Source organism: Sabethes cyaneus, chromosome 1, assembly GCF_943734655.1.
Source record: "Sabethes cyaneus chromosome 1, idSabCyanKW18_F2, whole genome shotgun sequence".
NCBI classification, from domain to species: Eukaryota; Metazoa; Arthropoda; class Insecta; order Diptera; family Culicidae; genus Sabethes; species Sabethes cyaneus.
Window position 1 is genome coordinate 155,091,626 of NC_071353.1, and position 23,132 is coordinate 155,114,757.

Sequence of the window (23,132 nt, forward strand, 5' to 3'; positions counted from 1 at the left end):
CTACATTCCGTTATCAAAACTTGACCTTCTGTTTTTATACGTTAAACTTCGCAGCCAGCTGTTAGAGTACCTGACAACTGCAGGGCCAGTTGCTACGATCCTATTGACTTTAACAGCCTCTCCCAGCCAAGATTCGAACATTCGACGACTGGCTTATTAGGCGAGCGTCATACTTCATACGTATAACTCAGTGTCATACATTTTCCTTTAATGGATCCTTAGGGGTTTACAATAAGATAACGACCGGGTCAATTCTTGTCAATTCAATGGGAATTCTTGTGTGTTTCTTATGGAGAGGATCCACTAACGGTGAGATTTTTTGCGTTAGTAGCCTTATAAGGGACCCTCGCTTGTTGAAAATGTCAAAAGTACGACTTTAGTAAACGAATGCAACTAAATGTTATACACTAAAATACACTGTTCCTTGTTATTTATCCTCTAAAATAAGAAATACAAACTAGTAAACGCTGAAATTGTACCCGATGGTCCACTTTAGGTAGAGCGTCCACTTTTGGTAGATATACTTTAGTTGCTCATTGTGTCTCGTAACACTGGAATGTGTCGTATAAATGAAAGAAACCTTTTTCCGAATGAATGGAGAGAATTTTTAGAAAAATTAACCAATTTTGCAAACAAGTTTCTTCTCTTCTAGCAGCATAAAACTGGGGTTGGTCTTGCCTCGACACACACAAGTCGGCTTCATCCCGGTCGAGTCATCTAACACGTTGGGACCCTCTATTCCTGGTGCCGCCGGTGGGGTTTTTAAAGAGAATGGATTTCATTACACAGCCGTCTGGCATCCTTGCAACGTGGCCGGCTCACCGTAGTCTCCCAATCATACGCCTTCGCCACTCTCCACTATCCGTTTGTACTCCACCGAAAACAGTCCGCAACACCTTTCGTTCAAATACGGCAAGTGCATGTATGTCTGCCATAAGCAAAGCTACTGTCTCAAGTCCGTAGAGGACTACCGGTTTGATTAGCGTTTTGTACATCCCCAGCTTTGTACGGTGGCGTATGCTTGCTTAGGGAAATACAGGGTCGACTTGCAGCTCGTTGAAACTCCTTACTCGTATTATTGTCGAATTCCAAATATAAGGGCTCATCAACCATTTCCAGTTTATCGCTGTCAATAATCACAAACGAACGTTGTTTTCTCTGGAGCCTTTTCCTACCAAATATACGGTTTTTGGTGCATTGATTTGTAACCCTGCGCCGTCCCAAAGTTTCTAATATTGATACCGAGGTCGTCTGCGGAAGCTAGGAGTTGGCTCGTTCCTCTCGTTTCGTTGCCCGCTCGCTAGATCACACCTTCAAGAGCGATGCTGAATAACATACAGGACAATCCATCGCCTTGCCACAACCCTCTGCGGGATTCGAAAGGACTCAAGAGTGCTCCCGAAAGACGCACATACATAGCACATCACTCGCTCCAGGGTACCTCTTTCAGCCGCGTCAGTTTTTCCGGAAAACCATATTCGTGCATTGTCTGTCAACTGTTCCCGCTTGACTGTATCGTATGCTTCCCTGAAATCCACGAAAATATAATGCGTGGGCACGCTATACTCCCGACGTTTTTGGAGGATTTGTCGGAGAGTAAAAAATTTGATCCGTAATAGCACGGGCTCCGAATTCTCTTGCTATTGGGGATAGATGACGCAAAAAATCTGGGAGAGCAGCTTGTAGGCGACGTTACAGCAATCTAGTAGATCGCCCTTTTTGTAGATGGGACAAACCACACACTTCCAGTAGTTTTTCTTCTTCCTAAATCCTTCAAATTATCCACTGGAGTGCCGTTGCTAGTCGATATTTTTGTAGGGTTCGGCCGGGAGTCGGTCCTTTCCGGCGGCTCTATTTTTTCTTCAGCTTGCCGATTTCTCGCCGGATATCTTCGAGATCAGGTGCCAGCACGCTGTTATCGTTTGTAGGCATTCCTGGATTAACTTCCATTCCATCTCGTGTAATATCGCCGTTGAGATGCCCATGAAAGAACTGCTTCCACCTGTCAACCTCGCGCTCATTTGTTTTCCTCCACGTTTCCGTCCGTTCCCCATGCACATATCAGGCTTCGGTGTGTATCCTTTACGAGATTGGTTTACCTTCTCATAGAATTTGCGTATGTCATTAACCCGCAATAGTTGCTCTAGCTCTTCACGTTCTCTGTGACACTGTCGCCTCCTTCCCTGTTGGGAATCCGATCTCCGCTAAGGTTGCTCGTATTCCATCTGGTACCACGAGGAGGTAGAAATAGGGGTGGGGGTGGGCAATGTTGCAAATCGTGCAAGAAGCCTACTCTCACGCGAGCGAGTATGAGAAGCATTTTTTTCCATGTGTGGACTCATTACTGCGACCAGTATAGTTGATCTATTGTAATATCGCCCGGGTGTTTGCTGTATGACCTGCACTGCATTTCTTTTTGCTATAATCGCTATTGAGTGAGCGATATGCTTATTTTAAATTGTATGCGTGCTTGCGTGTATTGGGGTTTACCCTTCCTTCAAAGCTTGATCTACTTTACCCACTTATTCCTCGCTGCCAGCACTATCCCATATTATAGCCGTCCCTGGCGAGGACTCATTCGTACCTCTGATCAGTACACTTAACTATAGGAGGGACATTTGCACTGTCAAGAGGCTTCAGAGGGTAAATATAGAATTCAGCACGAAGGAGGGGTAAATGGAGGGGCCTGAGAATAAACCCATGCTAAAGTCACTTGACATCGAATGGCTTGATTCTACTAAGATTCGAACCCACGACCACTCGCTTGTCAAAGCAGACTCGGTAACCTTGCGGCTACGGAGCCCCAATGAGAAGCATAGGATTCAACGCTTACGCCACACACGCAAGGTTAAGAAAAACAGCCGCCATTGCTGTGTGCTGACATTCTGCTACCTACACACTTGCGAACGCACAGCCTCGTAGCGCCTTCCTGCATAGCCCGCTCGCAAGGCAAACAACTCGGGAGCAACCAGCTGTCCGTAAGAGCTCGAAGCGCACTGGGATGTATATTTTTTTATTATAGTCATTCAACAGCTTGGAATTTGATCCCGGGTACTCGACGTGAGAGGTGTGAATGCTGACTGACCACTGCTCCGGGATTCACCTCTACTGGGATACAGATTTCTCTTTACTCTTTCTTTTCTTCTCCATCTTCGCACTCGATTCTACCCATGGGCGGCAGGGCCTCGTGAGTGATCGGAATCAGCAGCTCAGGTTGCAATGGCGAACGAGAGCGACAACCGTGCGTCGAATAAGTACGCGTGTGTGAGAAAATTAGGCCACACAAGTATGGGCTTCGCAACACTGCTATGGGCCATTCACCAGCAATTGACCAACATTCTAAGCAAAAGATGTGCCACCTGAGTGGAATATAAGGAACTCAAGTATGTCGGCCACGACGTTATCTTCAAGAACCCCACCGGCACCAGGAATAGAGGGACCCAACGTGCTAGACAGCTCGACCAGGTTGAAGCCGACTTACGTGTGTCGAGACGTTGTGGCTTACCGCCTACTTAGCTTCGAGGTACGATGCTGGTCTAACAAGCCAGTCGTCGCATGTTCGAATCTCGGTTAGACGGTGCTTGCTTGATAGAGTCAGTAGGATCGTTACACTGGCCTCGTAATTTTCCTGTACTCTAAAACAGCCGGCTGCGAAGTCTGTCGATAAAGAAGGGTAATGTCTAATGACGGTTTAAGCCCATGACTTTGCTTTTTGTGTCGAGACGTTCAACGAATTGGCTTCGAGTAGCCCAGTATAGAGTACAGTGGAGAGGAATTCTTGAACCACCCCGGCTCTCTGCTGGTACAAGAAATATATTGACTCAGAATGAGAGTCATAAAAACCTTTTACACACTTCTCATCAATTACCTCTTAGTCTGTTCTCTGTGCACCTTATTCGTGCCCATTTTGTTCAGTGTGTGCCGTATTGTGCCGGTCAGGTGCTTGATAGCATTATTTTAACGATGTTGCCCGTTAGAGTGGTATTTGGCGCCTAATTTAAGATTAGAGGCTAAATTAATTTTGAATTGGGTCTGATTCAAACGTAGATAGTACGCGTTTGACTAGCGTTTTATATTGATTTCAGAGCAATTCAGTTTAATCTATGTCAAGTTTAGTCTGACCAGCTTGTAACTAGCGGGTAGATGACACACACAGCAATGCGGAGTCTCCCCTTTTCACTACCTCAGGCTCGGCATACACTCCTGGCTACGGGACAAGAAAACAGTTGAAATCGGTCTCAAGCAAACTCCCTTTTAATTCTCTTTCTGTCGATACTTTATTTTTACCACTTTCTTACTGTCTGTCTCCTACCTTTTTAACTTTTCTACTTTCACTTCGGGGCCCCCTTTCCGTCCGCAATCGCCTACTTCCGGACACCGCCGCCGCTTTCCCTTCTGGATATAGGGAGGATACGTTTGGGCGTCGATCGCCGTCCCTGATGCCAACGTGCTCACACCTACGGCCGGTATTGTAGCGACCGGGCCACGGGATCGGGTTGATCCTCAGTATAAAACGAGATATACAATAGCATACAATGAGGTCCTGTGAGCTCAATGGAGGGAAATAGAAAATGGAGGATGGGCGTCAGTTGGAGGCTGTATTCCGCTCAATTCCGGCTTTTAATTTTACCTGAACTACAAGTATATCCTCGGCACGAGGATCGGCACGATCCTCTTTTCCACTTTTTCTCCGTCTCAGCTTCTCTCTTTTCAGCTTTACGGTTTCTTTACGGGAGCAACTCGGATCAACTTATCAGGGCAAATTTAATCTTTCATCCCCTTAGCATTCACAATGCATTCCCACGATACAAAGTAAATTGAGCGCAGCACAAGCTGGACGTTCGCGGTAGTCGACAGAAGCTTCAAAATATAGAGACTCGCCTGCCGAGACCAAAGTGCTGTAAAGCTCTGGGCTTAAACGTCTCTTTAAGACTCGCCCCCTTCCCATAGACAGAGCCCGCGGGCAGCCATCAGAGCTCAGGACAGCCACGGGGCCAGTGCAAAAATCCTACTCTATCTAGCAGCACCGCCTAGCCGAAACTTGAACACGCGACACGAATTGACCTAATTTTCCCATCTGCTACCTAAGAAGTGCTATTACCCGTAATCATTACAGGGTGGTCCTTCAGCATCCAATCGGATCTGGTATCCCGCTTACATCCCCTTACTAACCCTAAGCCCCCGACCAACTGAATCAATCCGACATTTTTCGGAGATATTTGTGACAGTTGTTATAAACAGGGATGAATCCCAGAAAACTTCATCTATTGTCAGAGATCCCCATACTGGCCTTATTCTTAAACGGAATAAAAGCACTTTCTGAACAACGCAACAATCACATTTGGTGAATTTTTACCCCGAGTCCCACTTGAAATCACAAAAGTATTTTGATATATACCCACATTCAGAAGTAAACGTGACCGCTGTTCATTTACTGATTAGTTAAAAAGCCCTACACCACGACAAGGTTCAGTTTTATCGTAGGGATAGAAAATAGGCTAACTATTCTATATCCAAAAATGTAGTAGGCAACTAATGGATGTAAATATTTCAAACAAACCCACGAATGCACGAATATCGAAAGTGAGAGTTACTGTTGTGGCTATATCTTTTTTGTGCCGTAATAACTGTTTTAATAGCACAACAATCCGGTGAGATTTATTTTAACAAAAAAAAAGCTGGCGGCGATTACCCGCACTTATTTCACCGAGTAGTGCGAACAAACTGCGCAAAACTTGATAAATCGACGACGGCGGTTACACAATTGATTCCCCCAGGGGGGGAGGCCACAACCATTTAATTACGTTGCACTGATCACGTTTGTTGTGGGGCAAATTCGCCCCAAAACTGTGCGATTGCAGCAAAAAAAAACAGTAACAAAAACAAATGCCGGTTCTCACGTTTCACGCTGGCTCTACGAGTCGCGAAGCGACGCAACGCAACGCAGAGGAGGAAATCCGAAATTATCTTCTGTTCTGTTCGAGGATTACGAATGAATTTGAATACATCTACTTAGTGTAAAGTGGTTTAACTTACCAGTTGCACCAGCTTCAAGATCCCCGGGATGGATTTGAAATATTGTACGTTGAACTTGATCCAGTTGAGACTATTATCCGGTTTGGCCTGCGCCTGGTGAGCCGCATTGGACCCGGGGGCCGCATGGGATTGGTCCACCGTTACCACGGTTTCTGTCATCATGGTTTATCGCGTTTGCTAGTGTTGTGTCCACTGCCACTGGTTTAAACCGCTACAATGTCCGCACACACACACTGGGCTGACCACAGTTCACTGTTGCTTGACCGCAGCAAAACTTTCTCCGACGCCGCTTCTGCACCGTAAAGAAGGACTGGTAGCCTACCAGCCAGCAGCGACGAGTTTTTGACACCAAACCAAACCAACAACCCGCTCTCGCGCCCGCTTTACGCTTCGTCCGCGTCCGGCTGCTGGTAGTCGGAGTCGGTCGCACTGGGATCTATTTTTGAAGCGCAGTTAACAGCGCACGCACCCGCCGAAGCCGACTACGAACGATGAGGGTTCAGATTTGTCTATCCCAGGACAGGTCGGAAGAATGTGACCGCACAACTCTCACGCTTAGTGGCCAGAAACTTTTCGCACACACTTCTGTCGACTCCACGCAGTCACAATAGCGAAATAACTCACTTGCTTGCCAACCCAACAACAAAACCCTTCGATATCTGCTGGTAATTATTTCGATTAAATATGCATTTTCTCCAAACACCACTTTTTTCTTGTTGTTTGTCACTATCTAAGCCCGTCGTAGCTGCCACAGGTATGTACCTAACTAACCCTCACAAGTGTGTCGAGAGGCACCAGGTGAAGAAACAGGTGTGCTGCCGTTTTCTTCGTCTTCTTCAGCTTTGCGAATCGCGCCGAAACGGAAGACCTGTTTTTTCACTCTCTCTTGTTGTTTTCTGGACTCGAAACGGTCGGTGTGCGCCTGTATTGGCGGTGGCTGAGCTGACTGACTGCAGTAACAAGTAGCGCTTCTACACACTTGACAAATTCCACACTTCACACAAGAACAAGTTGTTTCTACACGAACCAATAAGGTGTTGCAGCACACGTCGTTTCTGCAGAGCAAACAACACTGCATTCGCTGGGACCGCACGTTCGATACTGAGCTGAGGAGCTGACTTAACTTTGGCTCAACACCGCACTGAGACTGGGACCGGGGATGGCCAATATCCAATCCTACTCTACTCACTCGTAGTCAACCCGGGGTTTTCTCTTTCTCCGCTCAAATTCTCTCTGTTTTGAAATTATATGCAGGTACTGTTTCATGCGCGCTTCGCAAAAGAGCTTAAATTTAAGAGAGTATACTCTGGCTGGCCGGATCCCGGATTACCAAATCTACTCTTATTTCAGTCTGGAACGGAGAATTTGGGATGAAAACCTGAAACAAAAGTATGGAATTATTCCACTTAGGGACATAAAGCGGTTATTTACTATAAGCGGTATCAATGCTTGTGGGTGGCTCGAGCAGTATGTTTTTATTATAAAAAAGGAGCCTTGAGCCTCCTAACAAATAGCATCGATAGCTGCCACGCAGGCAGATTCTTCGGACAGTTCTACGGCTTGCACTATGTTTCCAGACGATATCCCGATCCGAGAATTCTGAGTTTTTTTCCAGATCAGCTTCCAATCGTACCAGTATGTTCCACGACCACGACTACAACGCTGACCCTTTGAGCTGTGCTTTTCTATAATAGAATAAATCGTTGAATTTTCATCTTCTATCTGCTGCTACTTTCTTTTTAAAACAGCACGTGGAGGGTCAAACTTTGAGAACTTAAAAAAATATAAACAAATTGTTATCAAAACATTCCAGAACCAAACACTACAGGCCCTATTCAGTAACATTTATGGTCACTAACAGTACCAAACTCTCAGAACCAAACATATGAGGAACAACCGGAACAACGGTAAACATCGCAAAATTGCGCGCAGCTGCAAGGTCCTTACAAACTGTTCTTATTTTCACTTGCCCGGCTCGGCTTGCGTTATCACTTAAATTGAAGAACCACAGTACTGTAAAATATGATGTATCTTTTCGGAAACACAATTATGTTGAGTCAAGAACACTTTTCTGCAGCACGAGCATAAGAAAATAAAGTTTCACTCCGTCTGTTTTCGTCGGTTTTACAAAACTCCCGCGAAAAACCATCATGCTTTCAATATATGAGAACCTAACAAGAGACTGTTATAGTGCTCTATATGTATGTGCTTAAAGCTCTCGCGATTAGACAGCCCGAATGACCAGCAGCACCTCCAGTGGTGAATTCTATAACTTTTAGTGGAACTCGAATTTCGAGACGTGCCTTTTGTCTGTTGTGTGTTGATTGTTGACATTTTAGTTCTACCCGGTTGATTATAAAATACTGTTTCGCGGTAATATTCAAGCCTATATCAAGGTCTTTTCTTGTGCATCTTCCTCTCATGGCTTCTTCGAACAAACCGAAAAAGAAAGCGGTTGGCAATTGTTGTAGTGTTGTAAGTTGTAAAAATTCAAGTGCAAATACGAGTCACATTCGTTTTTATAGTTTCCCAGCAAAACCGCACATGCACGAGCAGAAAGCAAAGTGGATAGCAGCAATACGACGACTAAAGTATGTATCAATATTTACAGCAATTAAAATAAAATGGTTTCGAAAGAAATAGTATTTTACTTTAGCATGTTTTTACCCGTAGTTCGGACGGATCAGCTTGGATGCCAACCAAGCATTCGAGGATTTGCAGTGCACATTTTGAAAACAATACAAAGTCCAATCACCCGCTGAGCCCAAGTTTTGTCCCGACGATTTTTCCTAAACTGTATATGAAAAATAGATTACCGGTCAATTCTACTGAAAGGTAAAAGACCAATTAGATGTCCCTAATAGATAAGTATAATTCTCGGCATCTGTTTATTTTCTGAATGCGTATTTTAACAGATTTATACGACTTCAGAAAAGGACGAAAAGTACTGTAGCCCGTTGTTCGCTGTCAGATACCACAAGGAAACGTGTCCCAGAAATGTCTACAGAGGCTGAGGTTGGTGAAACTATTTCGACCCAAAAAAGAAGAGCACAAGATCAATGTACACAGGTGGATTTTCTAGAAAGCGAGGCGGTACTGGATTGCAACATGTTCATATGCACCCAAGTAATAAATGGAGAATCACGCGATGTTCAAACTCAAATAAGCTCTGTTACTGGTAAAAAAGGGTTTAAACTGGTAAAACCCGCATCGAAAAGTTGCGGTACGGATATCATCTATAAAACAAAGCTTGTTGGTCCTGACCAAGTCAATAGGCCTTAACGATAAAACAGCTTACTTTAATTCATCCATAAGGGTTACACGGGAAAAGCAAAATTCGCTGGTAAAATGCGTAGAAGGTCTCGATGCTTCCTAGCAGGCCTCGAGGTACGACGCTGGCGAAATAAGCCAATCGTCATAAGTTCGAATCTCAGCCGAGAGAGGCTATTAGAGTCAATAGGATCGCAGCACTTACCCCGCAATTGTCACGTACTCTAACAGGTGACTACGAAGTTGTAACTAACGACTAGCTCGGTCGGACTCTTGGTTACAGAGTCGGCTACCCACCCACTGGAGGAGACTCACTTCCCAGAAGCTTACCTCGGACTATCAAGCGAACAAAACACCAAATACACATGCAAGACAGACAGCGCTCAGAAATCACAATTTATACAATATAAATCATTTTTATGCTTATATTTATCTGCAATCGTGCATTATTTAAACGGTGTGGTCGACTGGAGCTGTTGGGGCCCTGTAGACAGGAATATGCAGACGTAGAGAGGGAGAGGGTGTGACGTTGGCTGGAACGATGATGTGGTTCGAGCTTCTAAAGTCCTTGCGGTCGCTCTATCCACGGCGCTCGTGAACGAAGTAAGGACTCATCGGTTCTGGCGTCGTAGAGCGGGGGCCAGGCTCAACCAGACCTCCTCGGGCCTTCCCCTCCAAAATGTTCGTCCCTATCGACGAACATGTGTGCCTCGACGATGGCGTAACTCATCGGCCACCAGCACCTCCTCTGCCACCGGTGACACGTGGATACAATTTCTGCTTACACCTTCAGGTCGAAATTCCCGGGACGATTGTAGATATACGGGAACCCGCCGATCGATGCCACGCTGCTGTAACGTTGTGAAGTACTTCAGTAACCCGTAACTGGGATTCGGGCTCCTAGCCGACGATGATCTTCTCTCCGAAGGGCCTTCGTGAACGAGCAGGTTACTACCTTCACCAGAGGCCACATTACGAAGCAGCTTCGGTCGAATCCAATCAGGTCGCAAAATAGCGAAGATTTTCCACGATTTCACTGTAACAGAATAACACAGGGAACCGCTTGACGGTCACAGGATTTCCTCGTTAACCCCTTTCACGGTGCACCGTAGTCGAAAGTGGTCGTATTTTATTCTTGAGCACTCGCGCAATCCACGCAATCCTGATTGGAAAACAAGCAACAACGATCCTGCTCTCTTGACCGGTTTCACAACGAATGAATCTTCGCTCCTCTGTCACCACTCTCTATCTCTATCCCCTAGTCACACTCTCCCTCTGACGAAACCGGAGACAGTGGTGCTGCGTTGATTTTACGGCAAACCAAAATTCGCCGAAGAGAATCTCGGGTGAGAGTTATTTTTTGCTGGACCAGCATAGGAAAATCAACCCTCACTCGGTTTGTTTACGCTTGCGACATTCGACCTTTTGTTAATTCTATCTTCAGATTTTAGTCCTTCTTTGCCGTCTTTTGACGTAGGACTACGTCTTTGTTTACTATACTGGGACTGGGTAGCACTTTGTAAAAACGAGAAATAGAAGTGTAACGTTTGAATGAAATATTTCAAACGCTAATAGCTACTATACTACTGAACGAAACATAACAGTTAATATGTCGTTGGATAGATAAAATGTCCAGCAATTTTATAGTAACATACTAATAATAATTTTTTATACGCTAAATAGTGAAAATGTGTGTAAAGATTCAAGGTCGAATTTTTCCATACATTTCCCTTGTTATCGCCTAGCTTCACAGGCACAGACGACAATTAGATACACCAAAGGATTTGGATCCAAATGATAACCTTGAGACCACTTTGTAAGCCACACCCCTTTTCCAATCCAATCGGCAACATCGATGGCTATTGACGGCAACACCGGTCCCAAAGACAAGCGTCGGATAATCATTCGAGCAGCAGCAGCAATTGATCTGGTTTCCCCCACCACCTCACTAGCTTACAAGCAGCAGCGGCAGTGCCAGTGACTATAAAATGGTACTCTTGGTTCGCGGTCTGTTCATTCATCGCACAATCGCACTGACGGACGGTCAGTATTTACCATCGACGGCTATTGGTGGCGAAAGCAACGACATTTGGCGGCAAATACCAGCGATCGGAGCCAACAACGATAGCAATCGGGAGGTAACGATAGCATTTTTGGCGGCTATTGGAGGCAAATCCAAGGACCTTTGCGGCATCTAATGTCATTTTCGATGACAATTCGAGGCACCCAATGGCATTTTGGCGGTTATTTTCGCAAACCAACAGCAAATGGAAGCAAATCGACTGACGGGCAGCAGCAAATTCAGCAGTAGGCCGTTGTGGTCTTAAACAGTTCTTATAAGAACTAGAGTAATTGAAGAAAGAAAAGAATTTTCTTCACTTTTCTAAATGGTTAACGTTTCAACGTTCCATGGAAAATGCTTGCTCATTCAGCGTCGGATAATCATTCGAGCAGCAGCAGCAATTGATCTGGTTTCCCCCACCACCTCACTAGCTTACAAGCAGCAGCGGCAGTGCCAGTGACTATAAAATGGTACTCTTGGTTCGCCGTCTGTTCATTCATCGCACAATCGCACTGACGGACGGTCAGTATTTACCATCGACGGCTATTGGTGGCGAAAGCAACGACATTTGGCGGCAAATACCAGCGATCGGAGCCAACAACGATAGCAATCGGGAGGTAACGATAGCATTTTTGGCGGCTATTGGAGGCAAATCCAAGGACCTTTGCGGCATCTAATGTCATTTTCGATGACAATTCGAGGCACCCAATGGCATTTTGGCGGTTATTTTCGCAAACCAACAGCAAATGGAAGCAAATCGACTGACGGGCAGCAGCAAATTCAGCAGTAGGCCGTTGTGGTCTTAAACAGTTCTTATAAGAACTAGAGTAATTGAAGAATCAAAAGAATTTTCTTCACTTTTCTAAATGGTTAACGTTTCAACGTTCCATGGAAAATGCTTGCTCATTCAGCGTCGGATAATCATTCGAGCAGCAGCAGCAATTGATCTGGTTTCCCCCACCACCTCACTAGCTTACAAGCAGCAGCGGCAGTGCCAGTGACTATAAAATGGTACTCTTGGTTCGCCGTCTGCTCATTCATCGCACAATCGCACTGACGGACGGTCAGCATTTACCATCGACAGCTATTGGTGGCGAAACCAACGGCATTTAGCGGCAAGACCGGTTATTGGTGGCAACACCGATTGTTGACTGCACTGAAGAGGTTGATGTTACTTGTAACCAATGGCCCTTTTAAGGGCCGCAAACTAATTAAATGAAGCATAATCAGAATTTATCTCAAATGTGCAAAATGGTTTTGATTATTATTTGTAACCAACGGCCAGAAACTATTTGAAGGAAGTTGGTTCAAATATCAAACTACGCATAACATATTTATTACAATGATCTGTGGGCTGGCCATTCATTGCTATTTCAACCTTTGTGAAATACAGTAGTGATTTGTTAAAGAATTCGCTATGTCTAAATGGTTGCAGGCGTTATATTTACGTAACCACCGTAAACGTATTCGTGAACAAGTGGCTGGTGTAGTAATTGAACCAAGGATATCCTTAACAGGAGCAGAGCGTACTAGATTATCACGCAAACGAAAGCGTGAGAGTGCTTCTAGTTCGGCAGGTGAAGTTGCAAGTTTGTCGCACGAAGAGGCATCGCCCGCAGATATCAATCCATCGCATACCGTTATAATTCCGTCACATGAAATGACAGGTAAGCATATTTATAGAAAATTATCGCATGCTATTTGAGCTGTTTAGAAAGAAGTTCATAATAAATTTCGTAGCGAAATTACAAAAATACACTACAACTCAGTGCATTGATGGCAACAAATGTTTGTTTATTCGTGAATCTAAAATTGAATCTAAAATTTCAATTTAAATTAGTTGTGAAAATCTGGTGAATACTTAAATTACATAGTGGATCGTGAAACAATGTTCAAACTATCTCTGCTCTATTTACTCTATTTACTGCTAAATTGCTAGGGAATAGTAGGGAAGTGAACTGCTTGTATCCTCATGACTCAAGAAATGCACCGATTTTATTGTCCAGTCCCAGATACACCTGGCTGAGCTTCTATCAAGCAGTTATTAATAATTGTGTAAGACAGATTATCTAGTTTGACATATTATTTAATGAGTATTATATGACACAGTCCTACGTCACCCTTTCGTACAACCCTTAGGGCTGTATACCTTGTAGTTTTTTCTGGTCTGTACAATTACCAGGCCAGAAGTCGCATGCTCACTGCGGCAACGCGTCAAAATAGAGAGAGATACAGAGAGACTAGAGCTGTGGAAAAAAGAACCCATCGTCTAAAGAAATGCTGGTACAAGGGGAACGTGCTTGCCGGCGCAGAGGAGCAATACGCCAGCAACGACACACGGAGTTTCTATAAAACGGTGAGAAGCAGGAATTTTGCCATGCCTGTGATAGTGCAACCTGCAATGATAGTGCTGGCAACCTGCTTACCGACAAAACGGCGGTAGCAGCCAGGTGGAAGGAGCACTTTTAGACACTATTGAATGGAGAGGTAAATGCGGAGATAAGCAGAGACAGGATAGAAATTGTAAGCGATGGTCAAGCTGTGGAGCCACCGACACAGGAGGAGGTTAAAAAGGCAATCAGTGAGCTGAAAAACGGTAAGGCTGCTGGGAAGGACGGTCTCCTGGCTGTGCTTCTAAAAGCGGGGAGCGAGCGGCTGTACGAAGCAATCCACCGGATCATTATCAGGATCTGGGAAGAAGAACAAATGCCGAAGGAGTGGTTGGATGGTCTTATTTGCCCAATTTTCAAAAAGGGACATCGAATGGAGTGTAAAAACTATCGAGGAATTACATTGCTCAATTCTGCCTACAAGGTGCTTTCCCGTATCATGTTCTGCAGACTGAGACCGTTAGCGGAGTCCTTCGTCGGCGAGTACCAAGCTGGTTTTCGTGAGGGTCGCTCCACGACGGATCAGATGTTTACCTTGCGTCAGTTACTAGACAAGTTCCGGGAGTACAATTTGCAGACACACCATCTGTTTGTGGACTTTAAAGCGGTGTACGATTCAGTTAAACGAAATGAGCTGTGGCAGATAATGCTAGAACATGGTTTTCCGACGAAACTAGTACCGCTGATTTGTGCGACGCTGGACGGATCCAAATCATGCGTTAGAATAGCGGGTGAGACCTCAGCTGCTTTCGTGACGTTGGATGGACTGAAGCAAGGAGATGCACTCTCTAACCTGCTATTCAACATTGCCTTGGAAGGTGCATTACGAAGGGCAAACGTGGAAAGGAATGGAACTATCATGACGAAATCTCACATGCTTCTTGGTTTTGCGGATGACGTCGATATCATCGGAATCAACCGTAGAGCAGCGGAAGAGGCTTTCAGGCCCTTTAAAAGGGAAGCGGCGAGATGGGGACTTACCATTAACACCGCTAAAACGAAGCACATGGTTGCTGGTAGGGAACGTGTGAGCCCAAGTGGTGTTGGTGCAGAGGTGGAGTTAGATGGGGAACGATATGAAGTAGTGGAGGAATTTATATCGACCTTTTCGCGTGCCTACTATTACTGTAAGAATAAATACACTTATGTATATCATTACACGCAAAATAATCCACACGTTCTTTCCACGTGAAAAATCACGTAAATTTCTCTACAGGGAGTTACGTAACTTTCATATGAACATTATTGGAAAATACAATAACATCTATCTGATTTCCACGTAAATGCACGCATACTAATGCAAACTACGTTAAATTCACGTAAATAGTACGGGAAAAGTTAGATGGAAAATAGTCACATAACTTTTCACGTAATTTCGACGTTAAAATTATTTTGTTCCATAAACTCATTTCAAAATGACGGCCTTTTTGAAACGGAACTTGCATTTGACATCGAAAGCCACGGTGAAAAAAAACGAAAAAGGCACGAGTTTCCCAATCCTATACATATGCAGAAAGCAAATCAGAGGTCTGCCTTAAGGAGTTTGAGGCGCAAGTTGTACCGGACCGTAACGGGAAACCAACGGTCGGGAGGTAAAGAAACACTCAAGGAAGCTACGAAAATTTTACTGACAAAATAATACAATTGCGTCGTTTCAGAAATGTACGGTAAGACTATTTTCGGACCAATTCCTGGACAAGAATTTTATACCTCGTGTGATCGGCAGAGCACCCGGAAGGGGGCAAAATAAAAATAGGTCGAAGTTTCCGAAAAGGTCTTCATTTGGCAAGCCATAGGCTTAGCGACGAACTGAGAAGTGATGTTTTAGTAACTTCTGGAACCATGAGCCACGAAATTTGTTAGAAAAGCATACTTTCAGGAGAGGTAGATTGCCTTTTCTGGAGCGACAACCGGCTGGTCACTATTCGATGTTTATGCTAAATTTCCTCTATTGCATCCCGAACCATTGTGGATCGATCTACTTTTGCCGTAGTTTGATAAATATATAGAAAGAACTCTGATATAAAAATAAACCGCCGTAGAAGATGGCCTAAGCAGCTTACCCCGAGAGCTTTTAACTTATTTATTTGTATACAAATCATGGAGCGTTGCTGCTTAGAATTCGTATTCGAATTGAGCCGCCAGCTGTGTTAGTTGGAAAGTGTTGTTGATATGTTGATATAATATGCAGAGATGCCAGAAGTGAAGACATGTCTTCATTTTGAAGACATTTTTGTTACAAAAAAGTGAAATGTCTTCGCTTGAAGACATGTGAAGACATGTCTTCACCATGCAATTTAAATGGGCGGAAAGCCGAAGGAAGACAAATGAAGACATTTTTCCATGATTCGTGAAGACTTTTCAAAAAATCACCTGGCATCCCTGATAATATGAGTAGATTATGCTGACCTGTAGATGTGTGGGAAAATAACATGAATTAACGTGGTTTCTTATTGGATCGGTTGATGGGCACTACCATGCACTGTTTTATTCGGTGGTATTTAATTCATTTCATCCTAGGAAGTTGATCCGAGAGGTGGTGCTTGTTTGAAACGGTCTAGACTTTAGAGGAAATAATGTCGGGATGTTCATGGAAGAACCGGTTAAAGCTGGCACAGGTGGTGAGTTCTTTGCTTTCTTTGTCACTAAATTGTAATAATTGCTAACATTGTTCTGTAATTTTAATCTAGATAATCGGTATTAATCTCGTCGGACTAGAGGTATTCAGAATAGTTTATCGTGTCAGACCTTGCCTGCCGACAGATTTCCATCTGGCTTTTGTTACATTCAGTGCTACTTTCGTGACGGTGGTTCGATTGGTAAATGCCGTTAAAGAGAACCATCCGATCGAGAAGGCCTTCGGGCGGGATTTGTGGTTCCGACTGCAGTTGCGGTCCGCTGGAATTGCGGCACTAGCTTTATACTGCTCATCCTGGACGTCATTGCTGACGGTTTTTGGTCTGTTCTTGCACCCACAGTTGCTCATTGTTAGTACTGTTTTCGGCTTTGTGCTCACTACGCTGTATTTAATCGATTGGTGGCAACTGTTCCGGAAGCGACCCTCTGCCATTGCAGAAACCGGTGATGCTGAGTCTGCAACGGAGCAAACAGACAACGTAAAAGGAAGCTTTTTGGCTTCTTGAGCCTGCTAAAAACATTAGTGAAGTCCCCCAGGACATGGAATATAATGAAAACTCAGCAATGGATGTAAAGACAATTTATAAAGTTACTCGAACTCAGGGAAGAAGTGAAACTGATAGTCTCAAATCTCGGGTACTTTTTCATTTAGACGTATCTGCAAATGAGAGATTCTCTTCGTGTCTCCTCTCTTCCGCTTTTTACGGCGATACTAATGCATTGAAAACAAAATTTTCAAAACATTGGGCTAGCTAGTGACTCCGGCAACCGATTCATGCAAAGCTGATGTGTCAAAATGCATTAGTATCGCCGTAAACGGCGGAAGAGAGGAGACACGAAGAGAGTCTCTCATTTGCAGATACGTCGAAATGAAAAAGTACCCGAGAAATGACGATTCTCGAATAAATGTCTCAATTAAAACAGATCTTATTTTTTATGTACAAGCATAGAAAACAAATTTGGTATTAATAATTTCATATTAGAAAAATTATAGCAATAGCAATACTCATTTGATCGAAAAATCCTGGACTTACATCTATATCTAGACTAACCTAATTCTGGCATCGTTACCAGTCAAACTAGGCTGGGTTTATAAATGTTTTTGAGCAAATAGTTAAGGTTAATACGGAAGATCAAGATGAACGTATAAGACATTAAAATTACACCGGACTCAGCAGATCATGCTTTCCCTTAAATTCACTTGGAATGGTTAGTGAACGTACAACTTTCATGGATGTGATAGTAACCGGAAAGATGGAAATTCAAATAGGAAATCCTCATGTTCAAAAAAATAAGATCTCTTATGTTTTAAATGTATTCGAGAATCGAAATATTCGATTAGTCGACTAATATCCTTTTAGTAGGTTCAAACTCGTCAATCAGTGGAACAGATACCAAGGTTCACCGCCAGGAAGCTTCCTTTTACGTCGTCCGCTCTTCCCACTGCAAGTTCAGCATCATCAGCACCGGTATCAGCTCGAGCAGAGCGCCGTTTCTGGAACAGTTGCCACCAATCGACTAGATACAGCCCACTGAGCGCAAAACCGAACACACCGCCGACGATATTCTGGGCAGGGAAGTAGATTACGGCGATGGCCACCAAAAACACTGCCCAGGCTGAGAAACATAACGCTAGCGTCATAAGCCCGGTGAATCGGAGCTCCGTTCGAAACCACAATTCCTCCCCGAAGACCTTCTCGATCGGATGATCGGCTCTGATGGTATCTATCAGCCTCACCAGCGTCAAGAGTGTGGCATTGAATGTGAAAAAGAACAGAATATAATCCGCCATGCTAACGTCCGAATAATACAGTGGTTTTGGAAACTCCACTCCGAGGACGATAATTCCGATTACCTTTTAGAGAATGAAAGTAAAATTTGAATTCTTAATAATAACAATTTTGTGAACGTAATGAGTAACTTACCACCTGTGCCACCCTTAAACGGTTCTCCGGCGAACGGAGAACATTCCAATATTGGCGTGCTGATTCAAACATTTTTGTTCCTTCCTTTTGCTTCTTACAAAATATGCAATACCCTCTGGAACAACCTCTTGCACTAGATTGATGAATGACACCGAACGCACCGAACAGAATAGCTTGGTAGCTGGTCAACCGATCTAATAAGATATCATTTTACCTTGTTTATACATGGTATTCACACATACCGTAAGATTTCCGAAGCTTTCGTTTCACAATAGGGTGTTTGCAGAGTGCATATGTATTGGAGATCTGTTGGGCAGGCAAAAGTGACAGCTCCATATAAAACACACGGGCTGGGAAGAGCAAAATTTTTTAAATGTTCTATTTTCTTCATTTAAAACAGAAATTACAAATTGCTTCATACATATAGCAAGGTAATATATCTGTTTACTAAATAAAAAAATTATTTTCAACAAATAAGCTAAGACGAGGTAGCAATGATCAAAAATGTAACTATGACCTATGTTAGCGGGATAAAATTAAACAAATATCAATAGCCAGCAGTTGCTTTCGGCTAAGAAAGCTATTTATTATGCTAAAACCAATTTTAAATTCCATTACTTTCAACTTGGTCTATGCCGTATACTGCTTCAAAAAACAGTATATTTGGGACACCGATTTAACGCGAATTCACCGAAACCCTAGTTACCAAAAGTCAGCATATATTTCAGGGAACATTTGTCGGTTACTTTGACTATTAGTTGCTTTAAAATGATGAATAATTTTAGAAAAAATGATAATTTTATCCAGCACGTTTTTGCCGCATTGAATAGGAAAATATGCAATGTGTGCCTAACAGATGTCTTGCATGTGTGTGTAGCAAAAGCCCTATCGTGATATTTTCCTATATTGTGCTTCCCGAGAAAATATTTCGTTTTTCAGCTTTATATAGTTGTGCGCAAAGGTAAATCAGGTATTATTGACAGTGTAAACACGTGTAAGTTTTCTATGTTTATGCTCTTATTCTTTGCTTAGATAACATTTGTTTTGTTCTATTACGTACAGACTTACAAACAACACAGTTACAATGTTTTACGTTAACCGAAAATGATAAAATTTAAATACTGATTGCGTTGGTAAAAAATTCATCCATGTTTGAACGGGCAAACACGAAACAAGCTACCCTAGCATTCAGCTGATGAGCGAGAGAGAAATATTGTTGCTTTTCTCATCACTCTTGCGTTGACAGTTTCTTACGAGATTTCGTGTGAGTGTAAAAGAGATACTTTGACTGCGAGCAACCAGAACAGAGCTGCGCGCAACTGTTAGGCGCACAACTAAACCGACGAAAGAAAAATTTTAGATAATAATCGCAATACATGTATTGCAAATTGCATCAAAAACGCGAAATGCAAAAATCTTGCAAACAGTTTACAAGTAAAATGCTAGCAGCGAGCTGTCAAATATTTATGTCAACTTATTGCAAGTGTCAATCCCAATAAATTGACATCAGCCCATCGACATCTCTATATCGAGCTGCAGTGAACGTCAGCGACAGCATGTCGTGGGCTCAAAATTTGACAGCGGGCCCAAATCAGACTGCTGGCAGTTGAGTGAAACGCAATGCTGACATGCTATCTCATTTTCGCACACACGAGATGTTGGCGGCGAAAACATGGTTGCCTGCCGATGGGGTGATTGACATGAATAATTGACGGCTCACTGCTGCAAGTTTCTTGCATTTCGCGTTTTTGATGCAATTTGCAATACCATAATTACGCAGCAGTATAAACACATTGCCGGCACTCGGCAGACAAAACTCCCGATCACAGGGAAGGAGGGGAAAAACACATTCGGAGCTAGTTATAGATTAAACATTAACGCGCTTTATTTGGCCAAAGTACGTTGTAGTTATGAAAGGTATATGAATGTGAAAATTCTTTTCATTCGTGTTTCAGTTTCCAAACCATTAAGTTCATTATTAAATAAAAGATCCTAATCCTAGTCCGTCTAATTCTTTTCATTTTTCTGGAAGGTTGTAACTTGTAACGGATGTAACAATTTGGCGAGCAGAATTGTAGAATTCACCAACATCACTTTGGAACCTGGAAGATCGGATATCCTCAACCTTATTTTCCCTCAGAACCAACGCTCGTCTCATTTCGTCTCGTTGACATCCAGTACCCGTTAGTTTTGTTGCGAATCCAAGAATGGCTGCGTGTTCTACCGATGCCAGAAATACGAAGACCTTTTCCTGAAGGACTGGACGATGCTGCTAAGATCCGTCCAGAAGATTGCGAAGACGCTACAAGTATTCTTTCAAGCGTACCGTTCCGTTCACCAAGCCGTACACTGCAAGGACAATCCTTAGCCCCACTTCAATCATCGCAACGTCAGCCGGCTACCATGAATCAATAGCAGATTGAGCAACTCAACAGGAAACACGGAATAGGTTCCCGTTCATTTCAAGCCGGAGACAAGGTCTACGCCAAGGTGTACACTGCCATGAAGATCTGGTCCGCGGGAGAAGCTGCTGAAGTTTTATCCTGTTCCAGTAGCAACCATAACTGAGAGAACATGTGGATCATCGGACGTTCCAGAAGGCCCAGTTGAGGTACCTGTCGAAAACCCAATAATTCAAGAGACCTTGGAGTTACCAGCTGGTCATGAAGGTGAACCAGCTGAACGATATAATTGATTTAGTTGAAACCTGGCTCGACGAACGTACCTCCTCCACACAAATCGAATCGAACGACGAAGTGTTCCGTTGTGACCAAAGTGCGCTCGTCAGCCGCAAATCAATGGGCGGCGGCGTTTTTATAGCAGTTCATCGCCAACTTAAGGCCTCTGTCTTGGAACACAACGATTGGTTGCCTGTTGATCTAGTTTGGGTTACTATAAATTCATCAGATCGCTCTTTATACCTGTGCCCTGTCTATTTTCCATTGGATAGGGACGCCGTTCTCCTCAGGGCTCATATGGCATCGGTCTCCACAATTTCTTCGTCAGCCTCCGCCTCTGACGATTTGCTCATTTTAGGTGATTTCAACCTCCCCAGATTAATTCTTCACACTGAGTTGTTCGACTGCTACAGTACAACCACTGTGCAGCAAATAAACAAAATCTCCAATGAAAACAGACGCTGCTTGGATCTTTGCTTCACTAGTGTACGCAGTCAGAATGTATGTTGGTGCTTGCTACACTCGTTAAGAAATATTCTCCATCATCCACCGCTATTAGTTCCGACGACCGATAAACTATTCTCCATCTAGTATGATTTAAACCGTGCCGATTTTGACGCGATCCAAAGTCTATTAAACAGTATCGACTGGAACGCAGCCTTGGTAGAGAATAACGTAAATACTGCCGCTTTGACCTTCTCGCATATATTAAATTACATCATTGACCACCAGGTGCCCAGAAAGACGATACGCATAGAGCCGCACCTGCCCTGGATAAACGCTACGCTACGTGTCGGCTTAAATTCGAAAGAAAGGCTACCAAGGCATAAAGCCTGGCTCTCAACAAGCGCTACAGAAAGTTTAGCCGACAATGGTCCCGCAAATACTTAATCAACGTTCTGGTTAGACTGAAGCGCAATCCCAACAGGCTGAATTATCAAATCGACGTCGCAAACCTGGACATTGAAGGGTCGCTGCTCCAGTGCTGTAAATCGTATCTGTCGAATCGTTGTATCTAATGTATCTATTGATGGGTTCATCTCACTGGCTTTTACCGCTTTTTCCGGAGTCTCACAAGGTAACCATCTCGGACCGTTGGTTTTTTTTTTATTTATTTAAGCGACGTCAACTTAACCCAGGTAACCAATAAGCATTTCCAATGCAATTTGTATGCAAGCCAATAAGCAGTTAAGTTGTCTTAAATGCTATTTTGGAAGAATATGCGGCTACTTTACTACTAGCCATCTCATAGTGCTGACAACCCAAGTAACAATCCAATAGCAAATTGGTCTTATTCATTTCTTATAGTAGTTTTATCAGAGCAGTTCAAAGTCTGTTAGGTTTTATAATGTTCCTCCTCAAGTGAATTTTATCTTGTTTGACTAACATTTCTGAAGTATGACTGAAGGAGACTTGAAGAATCACCCATAAAACTAAATTATCAATAAGTGTAATTCACCTTATAAGGGGTTTTAAAGGATACTTCATTTTTGCTTAAAAACGACGCTCCTTAAAACTTAACAATAGTTTTGACAAAAACTTATGACATTCTTCTTCAAGATTCGTTTATCTGAACAATACTGCCATAAAACTCTCTTAAAATCGTATATTCTTGAAAAAGAAATTATACTCTTGAATAAGAACATTCTAACGTAAACAACTAATCTGTCAAAATGGGCGTCTGAGCCTGGAGCAAATTGGAGAATACAGATCTTTTAAATGTAAATTAAGCTAAAATCCGTGTAATATTTTGAAAACTCTTTCATATGAACAATCGGCGAAGTCACAAAACAATAAAGATCTCAGGACTAACTCAACTGAGGAAGAACAGTGCCGCTAATGATGCATTTGCCAGTGGCGGTGCGGGTTGCCTCTAGACATTTTCGTATTTTTTAAACTAAATATAGAGTTCATAAGTCAGATGTCTTTGTATGGAAAATGTTTGAAGGCACTGAAGCAGTTGAAGCATAATTTTTAAAAACAGTTGTACCAATAGCAATTGTAAATTAAACGCTTGGAACTGTCGTGCAGTCCAAACAGCACAAACAACACGTTACGTCGATACTTCGTTGATGTTTTCTTTGTTTATACTAGAATGGTTATCTTGCAAAAACTTGGTGCCCTCAAGTAATTC

At 43.3% G+C, this 23,132-nt stretch overlaps 4 protein-coding genes across 4 annotated transcripts in view; 2 read left to right on the forward strand and 2 right to left on the reverse strand.

Moving 5' to 3' along the window:
- LOC128732884 (CKLF-like MARVEL transmembrane domain-containing protein 4) overlaps positions 1-7,148 on the reverse strand; it is a 38,631-nt gene extending 31,483 nt beyond the window's left edge. The window contains exon 1 of the mRNA XM_053826316.1: positions 6,037-7,148. Within this exon, the coding sequence (XP_053682291.1) occupies positions 6,037-6,198 (162 nt within the window). The 5' untranslated portion in view covers positions 6,199-7,148. The remainder of the gene's footprint in view (positions 1-6,036) is intronic.
- A 1,302-nt stretch (positions 7,149-8,450) lies between these two features.
- On the forward strand, positions 8,451-9,318 carry LOC128732335 (THAP domain-containing protein 5-like). The gene is made up of 3 exons (XM_053825580.1): positions 8,451-8,627; positions 8,710-8,871; positions 8,952-9,318. The coding sequence occupies exons 1-3, from the start codon at positions 8,458-8,460 to the stop codon at positions 9,316-9,318; spliced, it is 699 nt and encodes a 232-aa protein (XP_053681555.1). The 5' UTR covers positions 8,451-8,457.
- Positions 9,319-16,253: 6,935 nt separating this feature from the next.
- LOC128732545 (uncharacterized) lies at positions 16,254-17,275 on the forward strand. Its single transcript, XM_053825819.1, has 2 exons — positions 16,254-16,379; positions 16,449-17,275. Exons 1-2 carry the CDS (start codon positions 16,335-16,337, stop codon positions 16,899-16,901), a joined length of 498 nt encoding a protein of 165 aa, XP_053681794.1. The 5' UTR covers positions 16,254-16,334; the 3' UTR covers positions 16,902-17,275.
- A 400-nt stretch (positions 17,276-17,675) lies between these two features.
- LOC128732543 (uncharacterized) lies at positions 17,676-18,521 on the reverse strand. The gene is made up of 2 exons (XM_053825818.1): positions 18,321-18,521; positions 17,676-18,250 (listed from the first exon to the last, which is right to left on the reverse strand). Exons 1-2 carry the CDS (start codon positions 18,390-18,392, stop codon positions 17,771-17,773), a joined length of 552 nt encoding a protein of 183 aa, XP_053681793.1. The 5' UTR covers positions 18,393-18,521; the 3' UTR covers positions 17,676-17,770.
- Positions 18,522-23,132: the final 4,611 nt, after the last annotated feature.

Excerpts from the sequence above, each read along its gene's own strand:
- LOC128732335 (XM_053825580.1), top strand. The coding sequence starts at position 8,458 with ATGGCTTCTTCGAACAAACCGAAAAAGAAAGCGGTTGGCAATTGTTGT. Across the intron at positions 8,628-8,709 it reads GCAGCAATACGACGACTAAA|TTCGGACGGATCAGCTTGGA; the intron begins GTATGTATCAAT and ends TTTTACCCGTAG. Across the intron at positions 8,872-8,951 it reads CCGGTCAATTCTACTGAAAG|ATTTATACGACTTCAGAAAA; the intron begins GTAAAAGACCAA and ends GTATTTTAACAG.
- LOC128732545 (XM_053825819.1), top strand. The coding sequence starts at position 16,335 with ATGTCGGGATGTTCATGGAAGAACCGGTTAAAGCTGGCACAGGTG. Across the intron at positions 16,380-16,448 it reads GGTTAAAGCTGGCACAGGTG|ATAATCGGTATTAATCTCGT; the intron begins GTGAGTTCTTTG and ends ATTTTAATCTAG.
- LOC128732543 (XM_053825818.1), bottom strand. The coding sequence starts at position 18,392 with ATGTTTGAATCAGCACGCCAATATTGGAATGTTCTCCGTTCGCCGGAG. Across the intron at positions 18,251-18,320 it reads GTTTAAGGGTGGCACAGGTG|GTAATCGGAATTATCGTCCT; the intron begins GTAAGTTACTCA and ends ATTCTCTAAAAG.